Source organism: Semicossyphus pulcher, unplaced genomic scaffold (genome assembly GCF_022749685.1).
Source record: "Semicossyphus pulcher isolate SPU_LCO1_2020_fin unplaced genomic scaffold, fSemPul1.0.p SCAF_18, whole genome shotgun sequence".
NCBI classification, from domain to species: domain Eukaryota; kingdom Metazoa; phylum Chordata; class Actinopteri; order Labriformes; family Labridae; genus Semicossyphus; species Semicossyphus pulcher.
Genome location: NW_027211691.1, coordinates 4,605,751 through 4,629,351, shown reverse-complemented (window position 1 = coordinate 4,629,351; position 23,601 = coordinate 4,605,751). Strand labels below are relative to the sequence as shown.

The window sequence follows — 23,601 nt, the reverse complement described above, 5'->3', positions numbered from 1 at the left end:
TGAGTTATTATCCAAGCTACAAGCCAACCTGTCCTTTAGCTTGCTAGTTTAATAGCATGCACTGCATTGTTAAGATGTATAAAAGGAGAAGCTTGTTAATATATGGTAACAGTGCACTGTGTTGATTTATAGCTGCAGCTTCCTGTTGGCATAGTCAGGATTCCTTTGGCATTGATATGCTAACAGGAGCTAACTAGTTAGTACGGAAGCCCTAAGCGGACATCCACCCATACATTTTATTGTATTATTTTATTTACTCTTAAGTAAAAAGAGGGGGACATGCAGTAGTGACAACTCGACAGTTTGAAAAGTTAAATTATGGAATAAATAGTGCCATTATGACATTTTTATTTTTATTAATCTATCTATTCTTATTTTTATACTGTATTTACTTACTTGCCATTTTGTCTTTGTACTGCTGCAACAACCGAATTCCCCTCTGGGGATCAATAAAGGATTATCTTATCTTAAAGTAATTACCAATTCAACAATCATTATACTAATATTATTGTGTTTAGACATTTTATTACAAAATGTATGAAATAATGTCACTTTTTACGTGTTTGTTTAAACATGTGATGACGTTTTTGTTAATACTTTGGGACTCCATACAAATTACAGTGCTAGTCTGTTTTATAATTTGGCTTGTGATTGTTTTTGGTTAGTTTTTAATGTCAGGTGTTGATGTCTCTGCAGGGGGAGTGTGGAGAGGGGGGGACAGGACCACATCCCGGGCACCACCCAGAAAGAGGAGGAGCGAGGGAGCAGCTGAGGAGGACGGATCATCCAATCGGTAAACACTTTTAGTTTTGACCTCAGTTGGTTTAAGATAAGATAAGAGACACGTTATTATTGATCCCACACTGGAAAATTGAATCAGATGTTCCTCCTGAGTGAATGAGTTTGGGTGCTGAGTAAAGGGTCTTGTGTCTGCAGAAAATGATACCATGTGATTTGACAGGATGAGAGACAGTTGGAGCAATGGGAGTGGAGGAATATGTTTGTTTGTTCTGACACAAAAGCAAGATGAGGGCACATCAGTCTTCTTCAATAATGAAGAAGTCCTCGTGTTTTTGTACGAGAGGGAGAACATTAAACTGCTCCGACCAATCAGGGTATGACCAAAATCCTCAACATCCTCTCCATGTCATGTCGTTTTATCCTCCTCCTCTTCTTCCCATGGACAGACACAGCTCCTGTCAGCAGGAGCTATACATCGCCACAGTTCCCCTGTGTGTGTACGCGAGTGTGTATGTGTGTGTCTCCCAGGAGGATGAAATCCCACAGCTCGCACTGACCTCATTATAAAAATAGCTCATCTATCCAGCCATCACATTTCCCTCCATTTCCCCTCTCCTCTGCAATCTCTTAGATATATCGTGATCCTCTCCCCTCGCTCCGTCTCTTCATCAGTGTTTGTGCTGGACTTAACGTGAGATTAAAAGCTTATGCAAGTCCTTGTAACGGCAAGGTTTCCCCCGCACCTGTCATTACCAATCTGCCTGTAATCTGGGATCATAAGAAGTCTTTTTAATCAGGAATCATCTCAGAGTAACATTAAAGACGGTGTTTACATGATCGGCTAACATTGTTTCCTGTCCTCTCGCGTACCTGGTCCACTGCCTCTCTCACTCACCTCCTCTGCTAGCGGAGCGAAAACCCCCTATTAGAGTGAACAGCGCTCACGTCTGGTTAATTTAACAGCAGCATCAGTGATCATTACGGTCCACGGCTGGCTTTGATCCTGCCAGACAGTGTCTCCTACAGTTTTAATAACCCAACAAAGACACCTTAGCAGATGCTCAATTTGAGGACTCTAGACAAAGACGGGACAGACAGAACAGCAAGAGGAAGAAATCGTCGGGGATGAAAATTAAAAGATATTTATTTCCTGGAGATTTTATTCAGGCAGAACATTCACAGTTAAACACACCGTCACCCCTGGGAGCTGTTTATAAGCCAGCACTGTCGCCCACTGAGCCTCTCCACTGAAGCAGCTCAGGGTGCTGAAGATGTGCCGAGATAATAATTAGAATACAAATTATTATAAATAATAACTCTGTCGCACAGTTTAGAGAGTTAAAGTGATATTAATTAAGATGGGTGGGGGAGTGTGTGGACTGTAACGATAGCTTCTAATGTGAGGGATATAGAATTCCAAGCAGTGCCAAATGTTTTTATTTTAGAGGACAAAGTGGCTGGACTTTCAAAGCAAGAATGAAACTGGATCAGTTGAGGGTGCCAAAAAGTGACTTTATTCATAATTCAATAAAGTTAAATGAGAGAAAAGTTACTCTAAGGCTTTGTTCAGCTCTACATGGAAAAGTACAACCTCCCCCTGTTTTGGGATTCTACCAGGTCAAACTTTCAGATGTTTTTGCTTTTGAATCTGAAGTCAAGTACTTAAAAAGACAGTCTCACATTTGCATTTCCACCTGAAGTATCTGGAACTTTTAGTCCCAGGAACTAAAAGGTTCCATCAGCTGGTTGTTATATAAAGAGTGAAATCGTAGTCCGCTGATGTTTAAAAAAGGCAACAAATGTTTTCACACCCCATATTTTTCACGTGGGTTAACAGCATCATCGAATGTGTCGAAGACATGAACAAAAAAGAAAAATTCTCCTTGCGGTTGAAATAAAATACTACAAATACTTGACCAATCACAAAAGTGAATCACTTAAGCCCCACCCCCAAATGCTTCTTTAATTTTGGGAAGTCCTATCCCTCGAGCAAAGACGTCAGTGGAAACATTTAGTTCCTAGTTGCTGGGTAAAGTTCCTGCGAAGGAAAAGTGGCTATTGTTAGCAATTCAGTTAGTGGTGTTCACGCCTCTCTAAAGGCTTTGAGGATGAATTCTTGGAACCAAACTTTGGCATTAATAAGTGGTGATATTAAAAGCAAGTTCCAGGTAATTTTTTGGGGATAACCACTGTTGCCTGTTCAATTATGTGCTTCCAAAAAGTCCCTCTTTGTAATATTTAGTGGAAATACAACAGAGCGCGTTGTATCAAGCATTGTTAGGTTCTACAACATTCAGGTTATGGGAAGTCAAAGGTCAAAGATTAGGTCTCGCAATGCGAATGGGAAACAAATGTAAATCCTCATTTGTGAAATCAGTCTGACTTCAGTCCAAGTCTCAAATGTTCAGTTCAGTCACATGTAATGTAGGTCAGACTTTCATTTAAAGAGGGGATTTTAGAGATGATACAATTAAAGTGCATGTGGTTTCAAAGTCAGCCTGCCGCCTGTCTGATGAAATTATATTGTTCTTTGATAGAGAAGGGTTACTCTAAGTTATTACCAGGTGTAGGCGAACTTGTTTGTAACATTGTCTTCTCACCTGCACATTCTGCAGCTTATCCCCCCCCTCAAAAGACCGTCTTATGTTAATAAGAACAAGCTGCCCCACACTGGCCTGCTTTAAGGAGCCAGGCTCACCTCAACAGGAGAACTGCTGGAATAATCTGCATATTCTTTTGATGTTACACCAGAGGACCACTGCTCTAGGATCAGCCATCATTAAGGAAGTTTGCAGGACGTACCCTCCTTCTCACATCCCGGCTGAAGCTCCACCATGTGCCCCCCTCTATGCTAGTGCCCCTCACTCCTCTACCTTACTACCGCCCTTCGCTTCAAAGCCACCCTACATTGGGTTGAAAGCCAAAACCGCTCTCGTCTGTCCTTCACCGCTAAGCTGACATGTTTGTGCCTGTGTTGTGTTGCCCTTGGGGTGGGTTACCTCAACCCAACCCCCCTCTATCTCATCTCTTCTCCTCCCCACCTTGCTGTTTATCTGTCTCTTGGCTCGTCACGTCCCTGAACCTGCTCTAATTAGCATCCCACACAACACTGTTTATTTACTCAGGTACCGACAGAAGGGGAGGGAGGTGAGAATGAAAGAGAGAGTCAGAAAGGGTGAAGAGACAGAGAAAGCCGAGAAGAGGAAGAGAGAGAGGGAAGGAGGGCTGGGAACAGGAAGAGAGGGAGAAAAGATCCAGAGAATCAAAGAGCTATGAGACTCTCTCATAGCGGATGCAGGGGGTAATGATAGTTAGAAAGACATGATGCTGAAAGTCGAGAAAGTGAGAGATGGAGAACTTTCCCGCCTCTCCACGCCTCCTCTCTGCCTTTTGCAGCGTTTCATCTGAGATGCAGAGTGCCTAAAATTAGCAACCTGGCAGCTTCCTTCCTTCCTTCTTTCCTTCCAGGGCCCCCATTAAAGTTCTCCCATTGCAATGAGTGATCATTAAGGTGGGACCAGGAACGCAGGTGTTTTCTTAGTGTCCCAGTCGAGGCTGCAGTGGTATCACTTTGGCTGTGTCAAAACAGGGTTTCTACGTCTGAGTTTATATGTATCGTTCAATCACAGCGCTTACTGCACATCCATCAGGAGCAGTGTAACAAATCAAGGACAACAGGAGAAGACAGTAGCCTGGTTGAAATGGACAATTCCTCTTGTCTCATTTTTATGTTTATTAGGGGTTAACTCATTACATAAAAGTTAGACGTATCAAATTGCACAAGTTTAATGTCTAGCTTTCAACCTGTTTTGTTGTGGTCATGATACCTGTTTGGGGTTGGGTACAATTCATATTTGAACCCATACCTGTACCTGGAAATCCGAACAGATACCTGTACCAGTACCTTGTTGTGGTTCTTTACTCTGTATTATGAAGTGTAATTATAAGAATGTATTGTAATTTGTTTAAAACTCAAACATTGCAAATATTACAGAAGACACCGTCTGTGATGAGTTCTGTAAAGTATCCACACTTGGGACCTTCTCCCGATTACCAGTGCCCTGACTTGCTCTTGATGCCTTGGCCCGTGATTTGACAGTGTCCTAAGCCTGCACATACACCTGATCAGCTGCCAAAGTTGTGACCTGTAGGATGATATTGATTGTTTTGTCAGCTGACAATGACACTGGTTTTGGTTGTCATATACATACATTGTTGCAGACCAAGTACACCCCTTCATGAATACAGTATTCCCTAATGGCAGTGGTCTCATTCAGCAGAATAAAGCGCCCTGCCACACTGCAGACATGGTTCAGGAATGGTTTGAGGAACACAACGAGTTCAAGGTGTTGACTTGACCTCAAAATTCCCCAGATCTCAATCCAATGGAGCATCTGTGGGATGTGCTGGACAAACAAGTCCAATCCATGGAGGCCCCACCTCGCGACTTACAGGACTTAAAGGACCCGCTATTCACGTCTTGGTGCCAGATACCACAGCACACCTTCAGAGGTCTAGTTGAGTCCATGCCTTGATGGGTCAGGGCTGTTGTGTAGGCACTTACACAATATAAGGCAGGTAGTCATAATGTTGTTATGTCACATGTCCGATTTCCTGTGTCTTTTATCCTATATTAAACATCTCTTGTTGGCCATCTGAGACACAATGTCTCAGCAGGGAGATTTGAAACATTGTGGTCTACGATGTGACCAAGTCATGGCTCCTTTTTAAGGATTGTTGCTTTGGTCTTTGTGATCAACGGTTATGAAGTGGAGGTGGCTGCAATGAATTTGTATTCCATGTTCTGTTGGTCAGGTCGAAGGGAAGTAAGGTGGTTAATATTCAGGGTTATTCTTCTTCAAACAGTTGTTCTAAGCTCACACTGTGGGAATGTTATGTCACGCCATGTCAGGATATGTACAGCCAACTTTTCAAAGTGAAAACGGCTCACAATGACATATTGTTTCCTGTTCCATCTTACGTTCTACACACGACTGTATCCTGTGTTTTTTGAGTTCACCATGTTTATCTGCTTCCTTATCCTACACAAGTAAACTTGGTTAAACCAGTTCTGCATCCTAGCTCATCCACCAGTATCCTCTTTTTCAAGTTTTATCTACTTCTCTTAGCAGCATGTCATCACTTCCTGCCTTATTCCTGTTGGTCAATCAGCGAAATGTTCTTGCAGCAACTTCCTGACTTCAGTGACTCTGCACATTCATGAAACAAAATATCTGACACTGCCCGTGCTTTTTCACAGACTTAAATTTAGCTGAGTAGCTTTTTAAATTGTCCATCATCACCTGCTGGAACCCTGAATGTTTTCCCTTGGCTGTTCACAGTTATAGAACTAACCCAGCATGACTAATGTGTTGTTATAGTAAACTCGAGTTAAATTAGGTTTTAATTTAAGCACTCTGAGGTCTTTCTGACACATTTCCCATTCATTGTCACCTCTCTGCGCTGACGGCCGTCTTTTCTCCTTCAGCAACCTTCCATTTTTCCACCACTCTTTAGTGCTGTTTGACCTATTCACAGAGGTCCAAATGTCACAGCAGAGGGAAAGGTCAGGTAAAGGTTTAGTGTGGAGCAGAGTCTGGATGGCTAACACAGTGCTGGCTGCCTCAGGGAGCGGGCACGTTAACACTTAAGACCTTGAACACACACCTCTACACGCGTACACGCACTCAGACACACTGCTGTCACCTCCGCTCCACGTCGACGCCACTCAGCTCGGAGCCGGCAGCCATGTCATCTGTGCGCGTGTGACCGAGTGTGTGTTTGTGTGTGCGGTCTTTTGCTCATTTGGTTCATCTGAGAGCATGGATGATTGAAGACATTACAGCTTCCCGGGGATGACACATGGCCTTGTTGGACATCGGGTCAAAGGTCATTGGTTGTCAAGGGTTTACAGCATCCTGCCTTCAAAGGGCAGTGCTTAGTTTTTATTGAAGGTGCAGCTCGTCTGTATTGACCACCGATACAGCAAACCCTTTTATCATTTAATCAGTAGAGCTGACCAGCAGCTATTGAGTTTTCACTAGTGGAAATAATATATTTATATTTTAACAAGTCACAATGTCATATTGACTCGTCAGAATGCAAATTTGAAATATTTGTAAAAGAGAAAAATGAAAAAAACTCATGTGTTATATAGGGTGGGGACAAAATATCTATACAGCAATATATTGTCGTTTATATAATATCAGTATTTTAATTAACAAATATACGCCGCTCTATACAGATTTACCTCACATTTTGACTCACTGCGTCACTACTTCATGACTCCTCGCTGTGGCGCTTATGACATAAATGAGGGTAATGTAAACGCAGATAAATGGCTAGAGAAGAAGTTGATCAGATATCGAGATGTATCGTAACATAATCTTCTTACAGTATATCAATTATCGCAGAATCGCTGTAACGTGATATTATCGGTACCGTGGGCCGGATATCGCGTATCGTGAGTTACCCTGCGATTCCCACCCCTTTTATATACTGTATGGAAAGAATGTCATCTTTAGCAGCCCAAAACACCATAACAATTTTTAACATGTATTGTATACGTCCTCTACAATCCATATTTTGACCTTAGAAAATTCCTTAATTGATAAATAAATTTAATTCTGAGTTTTAAGGCTAATTTTATATATTCAAAATATAATTGTTACAGATGTATCATTTTCAGGAGTTACAATACTAATGCAGAAATCTGAAATGCAATTTTTGATATCTATCGGGGCGACTGTGGCTCTATAGAGTCGGTCGGCTTTCAATCGGAAGGTTGGCGGTTCGGTACCCAGCTCCTTAGGCAAGAAACTGAACCCCAAATTACTCCCGGTGGCATTGCCATCACTGTGTGAATGTGATGACTGACAGTTGGGCACTTAACATAGCAGCCTCTGCCATCAGCGTGTGAATGGGTGAATGTGACATGTAGTGTAAAAGCGCTTTGAGTGGTCGCGCTATAAGTGCAGTACATTTACCATTTATATTTAGAATTCTATTTATGATATCTGATATGTAAGGACATTAGCTGATATCTGCGATAATTACTGGAAGATTTCCAACCCGCTCAGAATTATGTAATATGTTTGCTCCAAATTCGGACCAAAAAAACAAAAGCTACTGTCCATCGATATTACAACTACAGATTACATGTTAAAAGGCCTGCCATACCCCTGATTCAGAAATCCTCCCACCATGGAGCGATGTTTTGTCCTGGCTGTCCTTTTTCCTAGAGAAGAGTTTAAATACAAATGAAAGTGATTATTGAATCCATTTCCTTATTTATAAGTAAGTAATGAAAGCAACACATCAAGATGTCTAGTTCTGCTTATTCTCTAAGAGGGATGGCAGGTTAGCTGTGGGATTTCTGTATCGATTCATCTACATCCACATGCAAGGCAGAGCAGCGGGATCCTAATTGGAATGGATTTCTCCCGCGCATTGATCTGCTCACGTGACAGTGGATGACATACGGTTGTGGGTTTGTGCGCATGCCTTGAATACCGTATGTTGCTGTAATGTTCTCTCTTGCTACACCTTTTATGTGGGTCGCTGTAAAGGTAAAAGGCATAGTTACTAAATCGCTAGGCTTTGTGTGTGTGTGTGTGAGTGTGTGTGTGTGTGTGTGTGTGTGTGAGTGTGTGTGCACCTTCTCTCCCACTCCTTGGCCCTCTCATGCAGCAGAGCTCTGAGATGAAACAAGGACCTCTGCAAACACTGATTTCATTTTCCCCATGACCGCCTTCGCTCCAGACCCTAGCTCTCCCTGCGCACAAACACACATACACACACACACACACTTGTACACCTTAGGCTTGAGAGCAAAGATGAGCAGTTAGCATGCATGCAGGGAGAAGCAATCGAGCACAGATAACAATTCAGTTCACTCAGGAGTGAAAAACTAATGGAATGATCTAATTTCCTCTTGGACGGCAAGATTCACACAATGATCCTTTGTGTGTTTCAGTAATAAAGAAAATGTATATTTTAACTCCCTCGCTCACTCTCTCAGGTTTACTAATCCCCCATGTTGTGTACGTGTGTTTGTAAGCGAGAGACAGGGAGGAGGTTTGTGAAAGATGGCCGCTGGACATGGCTTCTCGCAGCCGGCTGGCCCCGACCCCCCGTGATCTGCCCTCTTATCTAGCCCAGATCCTGGCCTTTCATCTGGGCTAAAACCTGGGGGAGCTTGGCCTCTGCTGGGTTTTTAGCCCTCCCTCCCAGATCTACACACACACAAGCATGCATACACACACAAACACACTTCATTCCAGCCCCCCCCTCCATCTCCAGGCTCTATCTTTCAGTCCCAGATGAGCGTTGCTCTCACCTACAAGGGAGATAACAAACCTCACACTCTTATGCTCCCTGCTCGGCCTTCCTCCAAACACTTCAGATATGATTTCTTTAAACTGAACACAATAGAAAAAGGCTGAATCCAAAAGTCCAGACTTCACCGGTCTTGCAGACTTTGTGGCCACATTCCCAGGAAGTCTGTAAGTGCTGATGGCGCTCCAAACCCGCAATTCACCCTATGGACAAGAAACCTGGAGCGGCCATTCTGCAGACTTTCAAAGAGTCCAACTGAGGTGCAGACATCACCTGAAATTTCACTGCAAAAAAGCTGTTGTAATTTTTTCTAATTACCTACTATAAAAATACAAAGAGTCTTATTATAAATGTCAGAAACAATTACTTAATTATAGTCTCTCATAGTCAGAAAACAATTTGGCCTCATGGGGGCAACACCTGATGTTTTGGGGCATATTGTAGCCAGCAGAGGCTACGAAGGGATATCCAGGATAGGACTTCCTGTTCTGTGCTGGTCATTGCTAACAGTCCTACTAGCAACTTCAGACGCAAAAATTAAGTTGGGAGTTGAGAGACGACGTCTACAACTGACGACAACAGATTGTTAGCTTCATTCGTTTGCAGATATCTGTTAAGAAATTAATAAAATGCTTATTTGTTGATCGAGTATAACCAAAGGGTTCCAGGAATACATTTAGTCTCACATGTTTTGCTTCTTTTGTCCTCGCACATACTGTTGTACTCCAACCAATTATGATTGGTCGGTAATACCAGAACTGAAATCTCACAGACTCAGATTAATCACAACAAGATACAGAAATATGTAGAAGTAAAGGCTTTTATTATTGTAGTCTTTGTAGTTTGTAGTCTGTGTGGTCTTAAGGCCTGTCTATAAGCAGTAATCTTGTATCAGTACCAAGTCGGGATGGGCGTTTCAAGCAACAAGACCGCATCAGGTCAATGTGTGCTTTTGTGGGCAATGTGTTACAAGGACTGTCCTTATGAGGCCGATGACGTGTTTAAAAGAGCTGCGGACGTAGGTGAGGACAGTGGACGAGCAGCGGAGGAGCAGCCCTGCCTACCCCCCAAAAGTGTCCTGAGCCGTATAGACAAGGTCGGTATGAAGACTGCGAGGGCCAAAGAAACTTTCTCCTGTGTTCAATTTTATACCGCCAACAAACAGGCTGACTGACAGGCCAGGTTGTCTTGTGTTTGTTTCCTGGCACAGTTTGCATAGACTGGGAGCAAAATGCTGGACTCTGCAGTTTTAACAGTAGCTGGCAGAAAAGCAAGACAGAACAGAAGCAGAGAATGCATCAGGGAAGCTACCAAAACACAGCACTGTCCGTGTTTTGACATTTCCCAGAGCAGTGCTTTCACCTCTCTCTAAATAGCATTACTGGTTCACAATAGGTAGGTTGTTTTGGCTGATCAGCCCATCGGTCTTGGCTGGATCACCTCCACATGTGACCCAGGTCCAGGTTTGTGAGTGCGAGTTGAAGTTGTTTTTGTGTGTGCAGTCCACTTCATACCACATCATTCCATTCCAGGTGGATGCCTGGCCCGTCCCCACACTGCCCTCCTGCTCAACCCTGACCTGTCTCCAGCGTAAACAGCAGATCCTCACCTCTCACCCCTCCAGCTTTACCTGATAATCTGTCTCTGTGGATCACCCCTCACCCTTTTTTTCTCCTCTTTCTACCTCAGTCCCTCACATTCTCTCCAGAAACCAGGTTTTTGCGTTACCCCTCGCCCTGATCTCTGACCCCAGTCAGATTAGAGTGGTCGGCGTTTCAAATCCAGCAGCAGATTGAGTAGCATCTGTGACCTGCCTGTGCAATTCTCCCCTTGCCCTGTTGTGTTTTATTCCCCTTTAGATCCGAGACGAGGCCAGTCAGTACTCACTTACTTTTTGGTGAACACAGGTTTGCAGCTGAGGTTATTGTCAGGCACTGAAACAGTACCTTTGGCAATGGGCTAAATAATCCAGGTATCCTCTGAGCAATACAGGCCAATGTTCCAGTTAGAGAGTGGAAATAAGTTTTGAATATGATTTGGTGTGGCCTGAGGCCTGCAATTTGCAATTTAAACCTAATTGTGTTTAGACATTTATAGAGTCAAAAATACTTTGCCCTTCACTTTTGGTGTCACCTACTTAAAATTCACATGTGCACCTGATAAAAACATCACATTAAGTGAACAAAGATCTCGTATTCATACGAAAGTCAGGTCATTCAATGCAGGAGTTTACTGCATATTTTAAATGTCTTCCATTTCCTCAGAGAAATCAACAAATCAAATGCACGGACGAAAAATGAAATCCATTATCTGTTGCAGGCCTGTAAATATCTCTGTCCAATCAGTTCCTTTTGTTAAAATGATGGGTTTGGAGACCTACTATCTACGTACCTACCTGCCCGCACTGTTTCCATGCACTCATTAAAGGGCCAGTTCGACGATTTTCAACTACAGTCCTATCATGCTATTATAGGGAGCTAATGCCATTATGGCAAAAACTAAAATAAAAATACAATTTCGCTCTGTGCCTTTGGAGGACGCTATCCGCTTCTCCAATGGGCCCTGGAAAACATCTGCGAGACGACGTAAAACGCATCATCTGGCGTGTTCAAATTCGTCACGTTTGAAATGCAGACTGCAGACCTGAAGAGTTTTTAGATGATCCACCGTTATATTCTGACCCTCTGAGCCATTGCCTGCAGCGAAAAGGTAGTATTCACTCTAGCTCTCTCGCTGAGCCGTTCCTTTCAGAGGGAGGGGCGCAATGCATGCTGGGTGTTGTAGGAATGTAGAATGGGCAAAACCACGAGCTGTTTGTACAACTTTCTCCACAGCTATGGCACATATTTGATATATTATTGCTTCTATCGATTACTGAGAACACCAGCTTTGACTGACAGTGACTTTTTCCAGCTAAAGTTGGAGGCATAGAAATGGCAGAGAAAGGTGGTTTGATACCGTCAGTGATGACAACAATGTGCTGCTTTCCTTTGTCCGATGCTCTCCTGTGGACCTGCACAATATATGAGACCGTACAAGTTCATGTGGGGGACGTATTTGAAGTTGGATACTTCACATCTTAAATACTGAAAATCTAGATTACCTACTCTTCTTACTTTAATTTCATTTGGGATTAAAGGATCCCTTTTCTATGCCAAAAGTATACTACAGCGTCACCCTGAGGCGAGCACCTAAAACTACAGCTGTGTTTTGTCGTTGATGACTGGCAGGGCTTTCTTGTGTACAGCTGTGCTGTAAAGGTCATGTAATAGCTTTTTTCAGTGGCCTGCTATCTCCCCTGCTGACTTAACAATGGTCAGCTTGTTTCTGAGCTTGTTTATCTTGGATATAAAGCCAGTTCCTAAGCATCGAATGATCCTAGCAGCACATTTAAGTGTGAAACTATCAGGACTGTTCCTGGAGTCCAGAGAAGAAAGCTGGCCGTCCAACAGAGATACCGTGACGAGATCCTGAGGCCCATTGTTGTGCCATTCATCCACGACCATCACCTCATGTTGCAGCATGATAATGCACAGCCCCATGTTGCAAGGATCTGTACACAAGTCCTGGAAGATGAAAACATCATAGTTCTTGCATGGCCAGCATCCTCACCGGACATGTCACAAATTGAGCATGTTTGGGATGCTCTGGATCGGCGTATACGACAGCGTGTTCCAGCTCCTGCCAATAACCAGCAGCTTGGCACAGCCATTGAAAAGGAGTGGACCAACATCCCACAGGCCACAACCAACAACCCGATCAACTCTATGCGAAGGAGATGTATTGCACTGCGTGAGGCAAATGGTGGTCACACCAGATACTTTCTGACCCCCCCCCCCGAAACCCCCCCAATACAGTAAAACTGCACATTTTAGAGTGGCCTTTTATTGTGGCCAGCCTAAGGCACACCTGTGCAATAATCATGCTGTCTAATCAGCATCTTGATATGCCACACCTGTGAGGTGGATGGATTATCTCGGCAAAGGAGAAGTGCTCACTAACACAGATTTAGACAAATTTGTGAACAATATTTGAGAGAAATTTTGTGTACATAGAAAAAGTCTTAGATCTTTGAGTTCAGCTCATGAAAAATGGGAGCAAAAACAAAAGTGTCGTTCAGTGTACTAACAAAGGCCAGTTTTGCCTGATACCTGAGCTGGACAGCACATCTTTCTTCTCTGGACTCTCGGAACAGTCCTGCTTGTTTCACACTTAAATGTGCTGCGTTTATATTTTTGTTCAGTGTGTATTCTGCTCCTCTACGGAGATGGAACAAGTCTGATGGACATCTCACAAGCACTTTGTCAACCAGGCTTTTGTGGTGGAGTGGCAAGACAGAAGCGACTACAGAATAACAGATGTATAACAACACAGCCAGTGTGCGTTTAAAGGACCCTGAGAGCCTGAGGTAAAGGATTTTCGTCTCTGCTGAGACAGACATTTTCAGCCCGTGGTCCACTGCTTTCTTAGCTTTCCATCACAGATCTGGTGTTTGACACAAAAAAAGCAACAAGTGTGTGCACCATGTGTTGAGCTTTTATTTTTTAACAGCTATTTCTGATTCAAGAATGAACCGCTTGGCCTGAATGTAGAGCGTAGAGCACAGGAACTGCTCATCACCTGGCTTACTTATGATGCAGCACAGTGGTGCCATCCATCATCAGGGTGCTGGATGCAACATGCAACAAGCCTAAATTGTTTTCATCTGTGCAGCCTCGACAAATGCCCAAAATGGACATTTCAGAATTCTCTTGGATATTTATAACTAGTATAAAATTATTGCCTGATGTTATAGCAGCCTGTTGTTTTCTTTGAAGTCAGCAATAGATCAAAAAATACCAATAGGAGGAAATTAATCCAGTGATGAAACTCCAGTTCATTAAGATCAGATGGAGGTTTACAAATATAAATCATGTGTAGCTCTTTGGAGTTTTTCCCCAGCCAGTTTCTTTAATTTGTCTGCTTCTCGGTGTGTTTTAGCACCACAAGCATCACCTCAAGAGGATAGAGAATGATCACAGGGCAAGTTAACCGTCACTGGTCCATCAACAAGTGAATGTCAATGTCAAAATGGCCTTTCCCATGTGGCTGAACTACAGTGAGTTGTTAACATGCTGATTATGCAGACGGAAGCACACACTGAGGGGAGGTACTGAACTCACAAAGAGAGAAATGAAGGAGGACAGAAAGGGAGGCCTGAAGTGCTTTTACATGAGAAATATTGGTAAGCATAAACTAATAAGGAGACTTATTCTGTGCCTCGTTCTGTATAGTGAATGGCTGGATGCAGCCGGAGGCTCTGACATCACCACTGACACTCACCTGTTTTATCAGCATTCTTCTTCCAGTAAAGTTCAGATAGTGTGAGTGTGTGTCAGACCTGTAGCCTCGGGGCCTGTACAGATCAGTGTAAGGCGGTACTATGAAAATACCAACTGTAACAGCTTTTTATTTTCATTGTCTAACTCTCTCCCATTTTGAATTTAAATATCTGACTGTGGACACCATTTTTTAGAATACAAACAGAATGCAGTTTCAATAATTCTTTACACTGTAGGGTTGCATGTTTCACAATAAGACACACACGGCCTGTTTTTAGCCGTCTTCACAACTGACAGTTGTGAGGATTGGTCGTTGTCTTTCCTCATTATTTTAAGCCAAATGACCACCTAAGAACGACACGAATGATGACGTCACTAAATCAACAACTTTGTTCCAGACTGAACAACAACTATTGTATCAGCCTCCACAAATTTCCCTGACTTTTTCTCTAGTGCCAACAGCAGATGAAATCTACTTGACGAATTGCCCCGAAATATGATTAATGGTTCCACGCGGTGTTTGATTATTTAAATTTGGTTCAACTTTTCATCTCATCCGGTCAGAATTTGAATGTGTACTTTGGATGAAAACTAACGACACTCTCATCAGCCTCAGCTTTACTTAAGATTAGTGCAAATTAGCAAATCTAACCATGCTCCAATGCTAATCTAAGATTGTGAACATGGCAAACATTACCTGCTAAACATCAGCGTGTTATCGTCATAATGAGCATGTTGACATTTGAGTTTAAGTCCAAACACAACCAAACACTGCTGTGCTGTGCTGAACACCGTTAAGACCACTTTATATGGATCAAATTGAACCGAGGCTATCCATCGCAGATTAAGTTCATGACCATAGACACTGTAACTGTTATCATTTTAATGTATATTTGTCTCGTTCCTGTATTCTTCCCCCCGCCACATGGGCGACATGATGGCGTCTGCGTATCTGTGCAAACACATCTGTTTATAGACGCTTCTAAACAAAGACTCTCAAGAACAGAACATGATAGCAACATCACTGAACATGAGCAGATTAGAGGTTGCTGAGCACATTTGCATATTAATGCGACAAATTGTCAGGACAGGCTTTGTGTTGAATGTAAGTGCTTCTTGTCTTACTTCCTACCTCCTTGGGGTGATGACGATATCATCAATGTGATTGCTTTTCTGGGTGGAATGAGACTAACTTATAGTAAAGCTGTACCTGTTTGCATGGAGTTACTTGGTGTCAGATGATGTCTGCCGAATCGTCTGTTACAAAAGGATTGTATGTTGTTTTTATGTCCAACAGTAAACTTTCTCATGGTAGAGTTAAGAGCAAAGTTTCTCCTCCATCCCGTTCCCCATCTTTCTACAGCAACATAAAATGCCCAGAGGAACACACATCCCACAGTTTTATTCCACTCTGTGCTCAGCCAAAGTCACAGTCAAACTGGAGTCAACTATCCACAAAGAGAAGGAATATCTCCAGTTTTATGGAGTCGTAATGCGGTAGGGGTACTGTATAAATAATCTCTCCGCACAGAAACACTTCCAGCTGTTAAACAATATGCCCTTTGCAGTTTCTCTTTTCTTCCCCTTGTTTTTGCATAGAGCGTCTTGCCCAGCCTGCTTTGAAAATTAAAACAGTTTTTTTTTTATTGAGGAATTATGTTGTTGAATATTTGCCTTTTGTGACACGTCCAGATTGTTGCACTTTATGCTGATTGGTACTACAGAGGAATTGGAACTCCGTATCAAAGGCTGCATTGAAAGTCAGGTCATAATGTGAAATTCAAACCTCAGAGTCTGTTTACAATTAGACCCTTTGAAGCATTCCACTGTAATCTCTCCCTCCTTTTGATATGAAGATACAGTATTGATACAAATGAAGGGAACTTTGCCTTTGTTTTTAAAGCCATACTTGTGGTTTTTGATGGATGGATGGAAACTGTATGGTAGATTTGGATAATATAGACTTGTTTAAAACCTCACTCTGAGGTTAAAGTTTCCCCATAGACTTTAGCAGTATTTTCTATCAACACAGAACGGTGATCCACAGAGTAGAGCAGCCTCATCTCTGTTGGATAACCTTGAAACGTTGTTTGTGAACAAGGGATGATAAAGTAAATCCAGGACTTTTTTCAGGGGCATCCTTATTGCCTTCGGCCAGGCTGCAGTGGTGGTCAGTGGAGGGGGAGGTGAAGAGGGAAGCCCCTCTTCATCTGGTAAAGATACTGCCGTTGGGCAGCTTTCACGCTCCACTGGCTGATCCTTCCAGGAAGTGAGGGGGGCGTAAGGAGCCCCCTGCAGAGCCTCAGCATGTACCACAGCTGCATGCTGAGCCCAAATCAAAGGGGGCACTCTGTCCTTAGCCTGGGGGAGAGTGAGTGTGCTGTGTGTGACCAGAGAGACATGGGTAATAGGACAGCTTGTCACACTTGTGCAAATGCCTGCATTTCTGCTTGTCTCCTGCTTTATTGCACAGTAATGACACATCAAAAAACGGAGGCCTCTTGGAGGGAGGTCACATTTATACTTAGGATCCCATCAGCTTTCAGAAGAGACCACAGGAAGTCATGTAGCCATCTATATTGTTCCAATTAAGGATGTTAAAAACAGATTCAAGATTGCAGTCATACACATACACGAGTTACAATGTTGGCAGGTATTCTTGGTGAGGGAACTAAAAGAGAAAAGGCTTGAAATCTCAATATGTAACTCATAAAACTCTGTTTCTTTGGCTTTTTTTCAGTTGGTAGCCTTAGAGTCCAGCCCTGCAGATGAAGAGCCTTCAGTTCCGGAGCATTGCCCCTAAGGCCCCGGCCGTGGTGCCCTCCCCCTCCCCTGCGGTCCTGTCCTGCCAGCCTCCCTCGGCCCTCCCAGAGGCTACCACCGCCTCCAGCCCCAAGTCCATCATTGTGCCCGCCCAAAACTATGCACTGATGCAAATAGCAGGTCAGGATGGCACTTTCTCTCTGGTTGCGCTGCCTCCGTCTGTCTCCTCTCAGACACCACAGCAGCAACAAACCCAGTCAGTTCAAAAGAATCTCAAGTTGCCCATTCCAAGATACCAGCCAGCCAGGAGCAAGGGGACCACAGATAAGGTCAAATCACCACCACTTGCCGCCAGGGTGAAAGCACCGATTTATGTGCCAGCAGTGAGTGTTTCAACAAAAGTGATCAAGAAAAAACAACAGGAGACCAAGCACACAAAGGAAACCCTAGTGCCCAAAGAGGAGCCTTCAGAGCAGGTAATTCTGATTGACCCAGCCTCCTCGGACATCTCGGTGACTGCTCTACTCCCAGACAATGCTGTCCTGTACCCAGGTTCACAGTTAGAGCGAGCGCCAGATGGTTCTGAACGACCTGCGACAACCGGCCTTATTCAGAACCTCCAGTACTCCCCTGCTGCTGTCAAGAGCTCACCATGCAAATCTCCAGAAGAAAGTAAGACTCTAGTGAGGCTCTGCCAATCTAAACCCTCTGCAGCCCAGCCTCAGAGCAGTATCACTGTCTTGTCCCCAGCCATCTTTAGCAAAGCAGTCCAGATTATCCCGTCCCCACCAAAGGGTAAACTGCCCATCCTGCCCTACTCTAAAATGAAGAGCACCCTCATCCCAGCAGCCAAGCTCAGCAATCTGTCCCCAGAGAAGAAGGGTTTCTCTGGCCAGACAGGACTCCCCAGCCCCTTAGATCCTACATCCAGGACTCTAGAGACAGCAGAAGCCTTGGGTCACAACCAGGTGCCAAACTCCACTCTACAACCCCAGACCAAGACCGCACTCACGCCTGTGTTGGGAACTCTCCAGAAAGCATCTGGCAAGAAGAGGGGAAGAAAGAGAAAAACAATGGAAGATATATTGGCATTTGAAGCCAGAAAGAAGCGGTCCTTGTCTTTCTTCCGTAGGAGGGTCCCAGAAAAACCGCCAGCAGTTGTTTCAGGTTCTAAACAAAAGGAAGTTGATATTTCAAAGAAGTACCGCAGCATCCGACCCAAGCCAATGTTGGTTATGGAGACAGTTCCCCAGCTGGTCAGTTTGCCTGCCATAAACCCAGATGGCCAGGAGCAGGAGCTTGTACTTGGTCATCAACTTCCCACCGCTACTGCAACCAAGGCCCTGGATTGTCCACAACCAGCTCCAGTTACCCTTCACCTGAGAGGTGCTACACATCCAAGAATGTTTATTGGCAGCCGTCCGCTCCACCGTTGCCCCACTTGCAGCCGCTGTTTCCAGTTCAAGCATCACCTCCAGAGCCACATGAACAGTCACACCAACAGTCGGCCGTACGTCTGCCCAGTCTGCCGTAAAGCTTATGCGCACTCCGGCAGCCTGAGCACCCACATGAAGCTTCACCACTCTGAGGTTCGCCCACGCCGGTCTCTAGGCTGTGAGTTCTGCGAGAAGGCATTTGGATATGTGGGGGTTTACTTCAGTCATCTGAGAGAGGTCCACAAAGTGGTGCTGACTGTGGAGCCGTCTATCAGCCATCATGAGGATGATGTGTCTGTAGAGGGGTAAGATTATTACCCCTTATTATTGTGGTAACTACATAACACACACATGCAGCTACTTCTTTGTGACCTTTAAATTGTAGCAGGTTTTAGACACGGAAGAAATTGTGAATAAGTATTATTTATTGTTTTCTTCACCAGGGCCAAAACCCTTGAGCCATCAGATGAGCAGGATCGTGAAGACCCCGTGGAGCTGCAGATTAAATGCGGCCGCTGCCAGGCCATCACTCCCACGTTTAACGACATGAAGATGCACTTGCTGTATGTGCATGGCGAGGAGGTCCATGTCCAACTTCGCGACGGCCAACCAGTGCGGGATGGCCGTGAGGCTGAGAATGAGCTGGTGAAGCATGCTGCCCACTACTGGCGGCAGCTGAACGAGAAGCGCAACCTGGTGAAATGCGGCAACTGTGATGAGGAGTTCTTCTCCTTCTCCAAGCTTAAGAGGCACATCATGTCCCACCACTGTGGGAGGGAGGGGGAGGACAGGGGGAACCTCTCATCACCAGATAGCATTAAAGGTCTTGGGGTGCTTGCAGCAGGGGCAGCCTTTAACTGTGTGCTCTGCAGCCAGGTGTTGGACACTAAAGAGGCGGTCATGGGGCACTGGAGGAGTCACCACCACTGTGAGCAGCCCGGCCTGCTGTGGGATGCCCTGAGCTCCTACTCGGGCCAGGAGGAGGGTGAGGCAGACGGGGATCTGGACACTCCTGCTCCAAGTCCACACTATCCAGCCTAACCCTCAGATGGGAATGGAGCCCTTTACTATAGGGATCCTCACACACACTCAGTTAACAATCAGCAGCACAGGGATGGAGAGTTTCTCTTATGTCTTTTAGCACTACTTTCTTCTTTTCACCAATTGATGCAATCGACTCAGTCCAAAAGAAAAAGAAAAGTAAAGACAAATACTACTAAGCCTGTGGTGAAAATGGATCTATGTGTTACAACTCATAAGGGATTTCTCTCTCTAGGTCACAGAATACAATTTTATAAACAGTTTTATTTTTCACATTCTTTTTTTGATTGCACTGTTCAGTTTTTGGCATTTCGTTTTGAGGTATGTATTTAATGTCCTGTTGGATTTTTTTCTACTGTTTATTTAAATGTTACTAAAAAGTTAATTTATAACCTCGAGGACAGGTTAAAACTGTCGGGTTATGTCGCTCAAACACTTGTCTCTTTTGGTAACTAGCCATGCAGAAAATGTGGTTGTGTGCGCTCAGTTTTTTGAGAGACCTGTGGATGTTTCTGCCTCCACTCCATTGAAAGATTACAACAGAGAGAGAGGCTGAATTTGAACTGCAGGCCTTATAATTATATGTTGGCAGAAGTGTCAGTTGTTCTTAAAATCAGTTTTATACTTGAAATTATGGAATTTATTTGACTTAATTCAATATGTCTTTTTTTTTAAGTGTGAGCACAACAAACAAACGTCTTTCACCTCCATTTCGGTAGGCAGCAATCTCAAAGACGACATCAGGACTGGAATGACCAAATCTGCATGGCTTGATACCACTATGGGAAAATGAGTTATTATGTTTTTTTTAGTTTGGGCGGACTGGCCCTTTAAGATTCTGAGAAATGTAAATCTCTAAACAAGGGCACACTGTCTACTGTCACACTGGCTGAGAATTAATCGATAGGCCTTGGATTATTACAGGTAAAAAGAAGTATTTGAACACAATGTTGCGATGTGATCTTGCTCTTTGAACTGAAAATCGGTATTTTCAGTGATAACTTGAACTTTCAGTGTGATCAAGGGCAGTTATCGGGGTCCTCCGCCAACCAGGACCCATGAAGGAACACTTTTCTTACCAGCACCCAAGTGATATCCTCGTGGCCTTCTGAAAAAAATCGGTGTTCATGCGTAATGTGGCTTATCGTCAGTGCGGTCCTCTGTAGGCCAAGTTCCAACTCCTTGACTTGTTGAGTAATGCCTATATGTGTATTCTGTGATATGCCAAGGGTCTATTCACACTAGTGATTGTAGAAGTGAGTTTGCATTGAAGCTTTCTAACCACTGACAGAATAATTTTGTTCACTTAGTAAGATGCAAAGGAAACCATGGTATTGCCTACCTGTCGTTGCCAGCTCATGTACGCACCTGTGGAATTGTGTGCACCCAGACTCTATTGTTAGAGTTAATTTAAACTGTTGTCAAGTCCAGAAAAATATGCTATTTTATACTCTAGATTAATACAGAAGTCTTTAGTATATTTATGCTTGTTGTTGGTACTTAAAGAACCAGCACTAAGACGTGTTATGTTTGCTTCTTCTAATTTGGGGGATGCTTAATGTCTTGTTTCTTGGTTGGGAGGCCATTATTACATGGCTAGTAGCTCTGCTAACATTTGTCTGTGTTTATCTTTCGTATGAAGAAATAAAAAACATAACAGGGTCAAGTGAATGTACCTGAATGTTTTAAAAACCCTACCAAAAGTATATATATATGCTATATAGACTTATTCCATAGATAGAATATATAGATATATTGGGAAAAAATATATATATTTACATAGAGTAACTAGTGAATCGGCTGCTTTGTTCTGTCACAGTGGAGCGGGGGAACTAGATGAATATATCATTGCCAAAACTGGCAACAAAAGCCATGCAGAGCTGTCCTTATGTGTCTGACACAAAACGCAGGACTGTGAATGAAGGGCAAAGCACTGATGTGTACATGTCGCACTGAGTGGGTAAACTGCAGTTTATTTACTACTGTTCGTTGAATACTGGGTTTTGAGTGTTCATCAGTGACCTGTCCTTTGTTTCCAAGCCCTCAACACAAACCAGGAAGTGACAGAATTAAGGTTCAGACTCTTCTTTACTCAGTTAGATAATATAACAAACATGACTGTCAGCACAAGTCAGGAAGTGAAGTATCCCACGTTAGGTGATATAATGTGTTTGCTCACTTAATATGTTGACTGTGTCCAAAAAAAAAAAAAGACTGAAAGTGTTAGTGCTCGTGACTGTTCGTGTTCCTGAAGAACCTGATGTTTATGAGAATAAAGATATGTTTTGTTGAAGACTTTGTTGTGACTTTGGCGTTTACTTATGAACTGTACGCACATGGAGCTGCTGACACAAGGAGCATGTTTGGCGTTATGGTGTTTAACCCTGCCAAACTTCACTATGACCATGAAGGGTGCAATGCAATCTCAGAACCCACCGACTAACATCTCGGGACGATTTAGCATCTCGGGACAACGACTAATATTTCAGAGCTTCGGTGTAGCCAGCTGGTATCTAGACAACTTATAAGTGACGACCAGGCCAAGACTTCCTCTGCCCTGCGCTGGTCAGTGTTTGCAGTCTGACTTACAACTTGAGACACAAGAACGGAGTTGCAGTTGAGAGACGATGTCTATGACAAAAACAACTACTGAAGCGAGTTACCCAGGGTATCTTTTCCTGAAGGCAATCACGCTAAACGGTCACCAAATTGATAAGTCACCCTGTGAGCGCGTTCATAAGGGGCGTTTGGAGCAAATGACCAATCCAAAACACAGGCAAGTCTGCCATCAGCTGATCGGCATATATTACAAACTCAGAGCGAACTCTGATTTAAGAAAGATATGAAGAAATTACACAGAATCCAGAAATCCGCTCAGCTGCAGCTGCTGGATGCAGGAAGGACAAAAAACACAGACTGTAAATGCGCAAATTTAATAACATCGCTGCCCCAGCAAACTGAACACGATATATTATAACACTCGTGTGTTACATTAGATTGATCCGCTGCACAGATGTATTTTTGTTGCATTAATGACAGATTTATTCTCTCAGCTGCATCAAACTGTGGCGCAAATAAAAATAAACACAAAAGCACAATTTAAAGCAGTATGAAGGCTTACTTTCATATCGTAAGTACAAAAGTACTTACAGGCTTTATTGTCTTTCTCAGTCTCTGTTGTAGATGTATTCGTAAACCACGATGATCAAAGCAAAAGTGTTTTACCGCTCTCTCTCTCTCTCTCTCCCTCCTCCCTTTCAGGATCAGCTCACAGAGCTCCTGAATCAAGAGACCTGATTGGTCAGTAGGTGGTGTCTCTTACCTTGAACAGCACCTGCTCCAGAGCAGGTTAGGTGTTCAGCATGGCGATCTAAGAAGTGAACCACCTTCGTAGTACTGAAAACTCTGAGTTAACCCTGAAGTTACCTGGATAACCGCAAATCCTGCTTCGTAGGGAACCCTCCTCTGCTCATATGCAGATGTCTGTTTATAGAGACGAATAAAAGCATGCAATGGCTGTCAGATGATTGGTTCCGAAATTGCATAACAACTAATGCAATCCACCTCTTCTCTCCATAAGGACGGTTTTCCTGCAAAAACAAAAGCCCACTCAAATGTTCTTGGTTGTATTTAGATACGGCAGCTAAATACTAACATACTGTAAGCATGCTAAAATGCTCACAATAAGAAAGCTAACATGATAATGTTATGATGTACCGTGTTCGCTACCTCAGTGGAGCAAAACACAGCTGCTTCAGCACAGATGTGCGGCTGCAGCTGATAAGAATGTTGTTAGTTTTTCAACCAACTATTTAAAAAGGTTGACCTGATGATAGCACTAGATCAAAAGTCAGGGAAACATTATCCCTGTCAAATTCCATGGCAAGCCATCCGATAATTGTTGAGATATTTCACTGAGAACCACTAATTTCAACTTCTTGGCGTTACGTCAGGCATACTTC

At 43.5% G+C, this 23,601-nt stretch overlaps 1 protein-coding gene across 2 annotated transcripts in view; it reads left to right on the top strand.

Annotated features, from left to right (window-relative positions):
- Nucleotides 1-21,923, top strand: part of znf438 (zinc finger protein 438) — a 50,730-nt gene extending 28,807 nt beyond the window's left edge. For both annotated transcript variants that reach the window (XM_069667935.1, XM_069667933.1), the window contains exons 2-4: nucleotides 697-793; nucleotides 17,140-18,903; nucleotides 19,042-21,923. In XM_069667935.1, the coding sequence (XP_069524036.1) occupies nucleotides 17,168-18,903; nucleotides 19,042-19,639 (2,334 nt within the window). In that variant the 5' untranslated portion in view covers nucleotides 697-793; nucleotides 17,140-17,167 and the 3' untranslated portion in view covers nucleotides 19,640-21,923. The remainder of the gene's footprint in view (nucleotides 1-696; nucleotides 794-17,139; nucleotides 18,904-19,041) is intronic.
- Nucleotides 21,924-23,601: the final 1,678 nt, after the last annotated feature.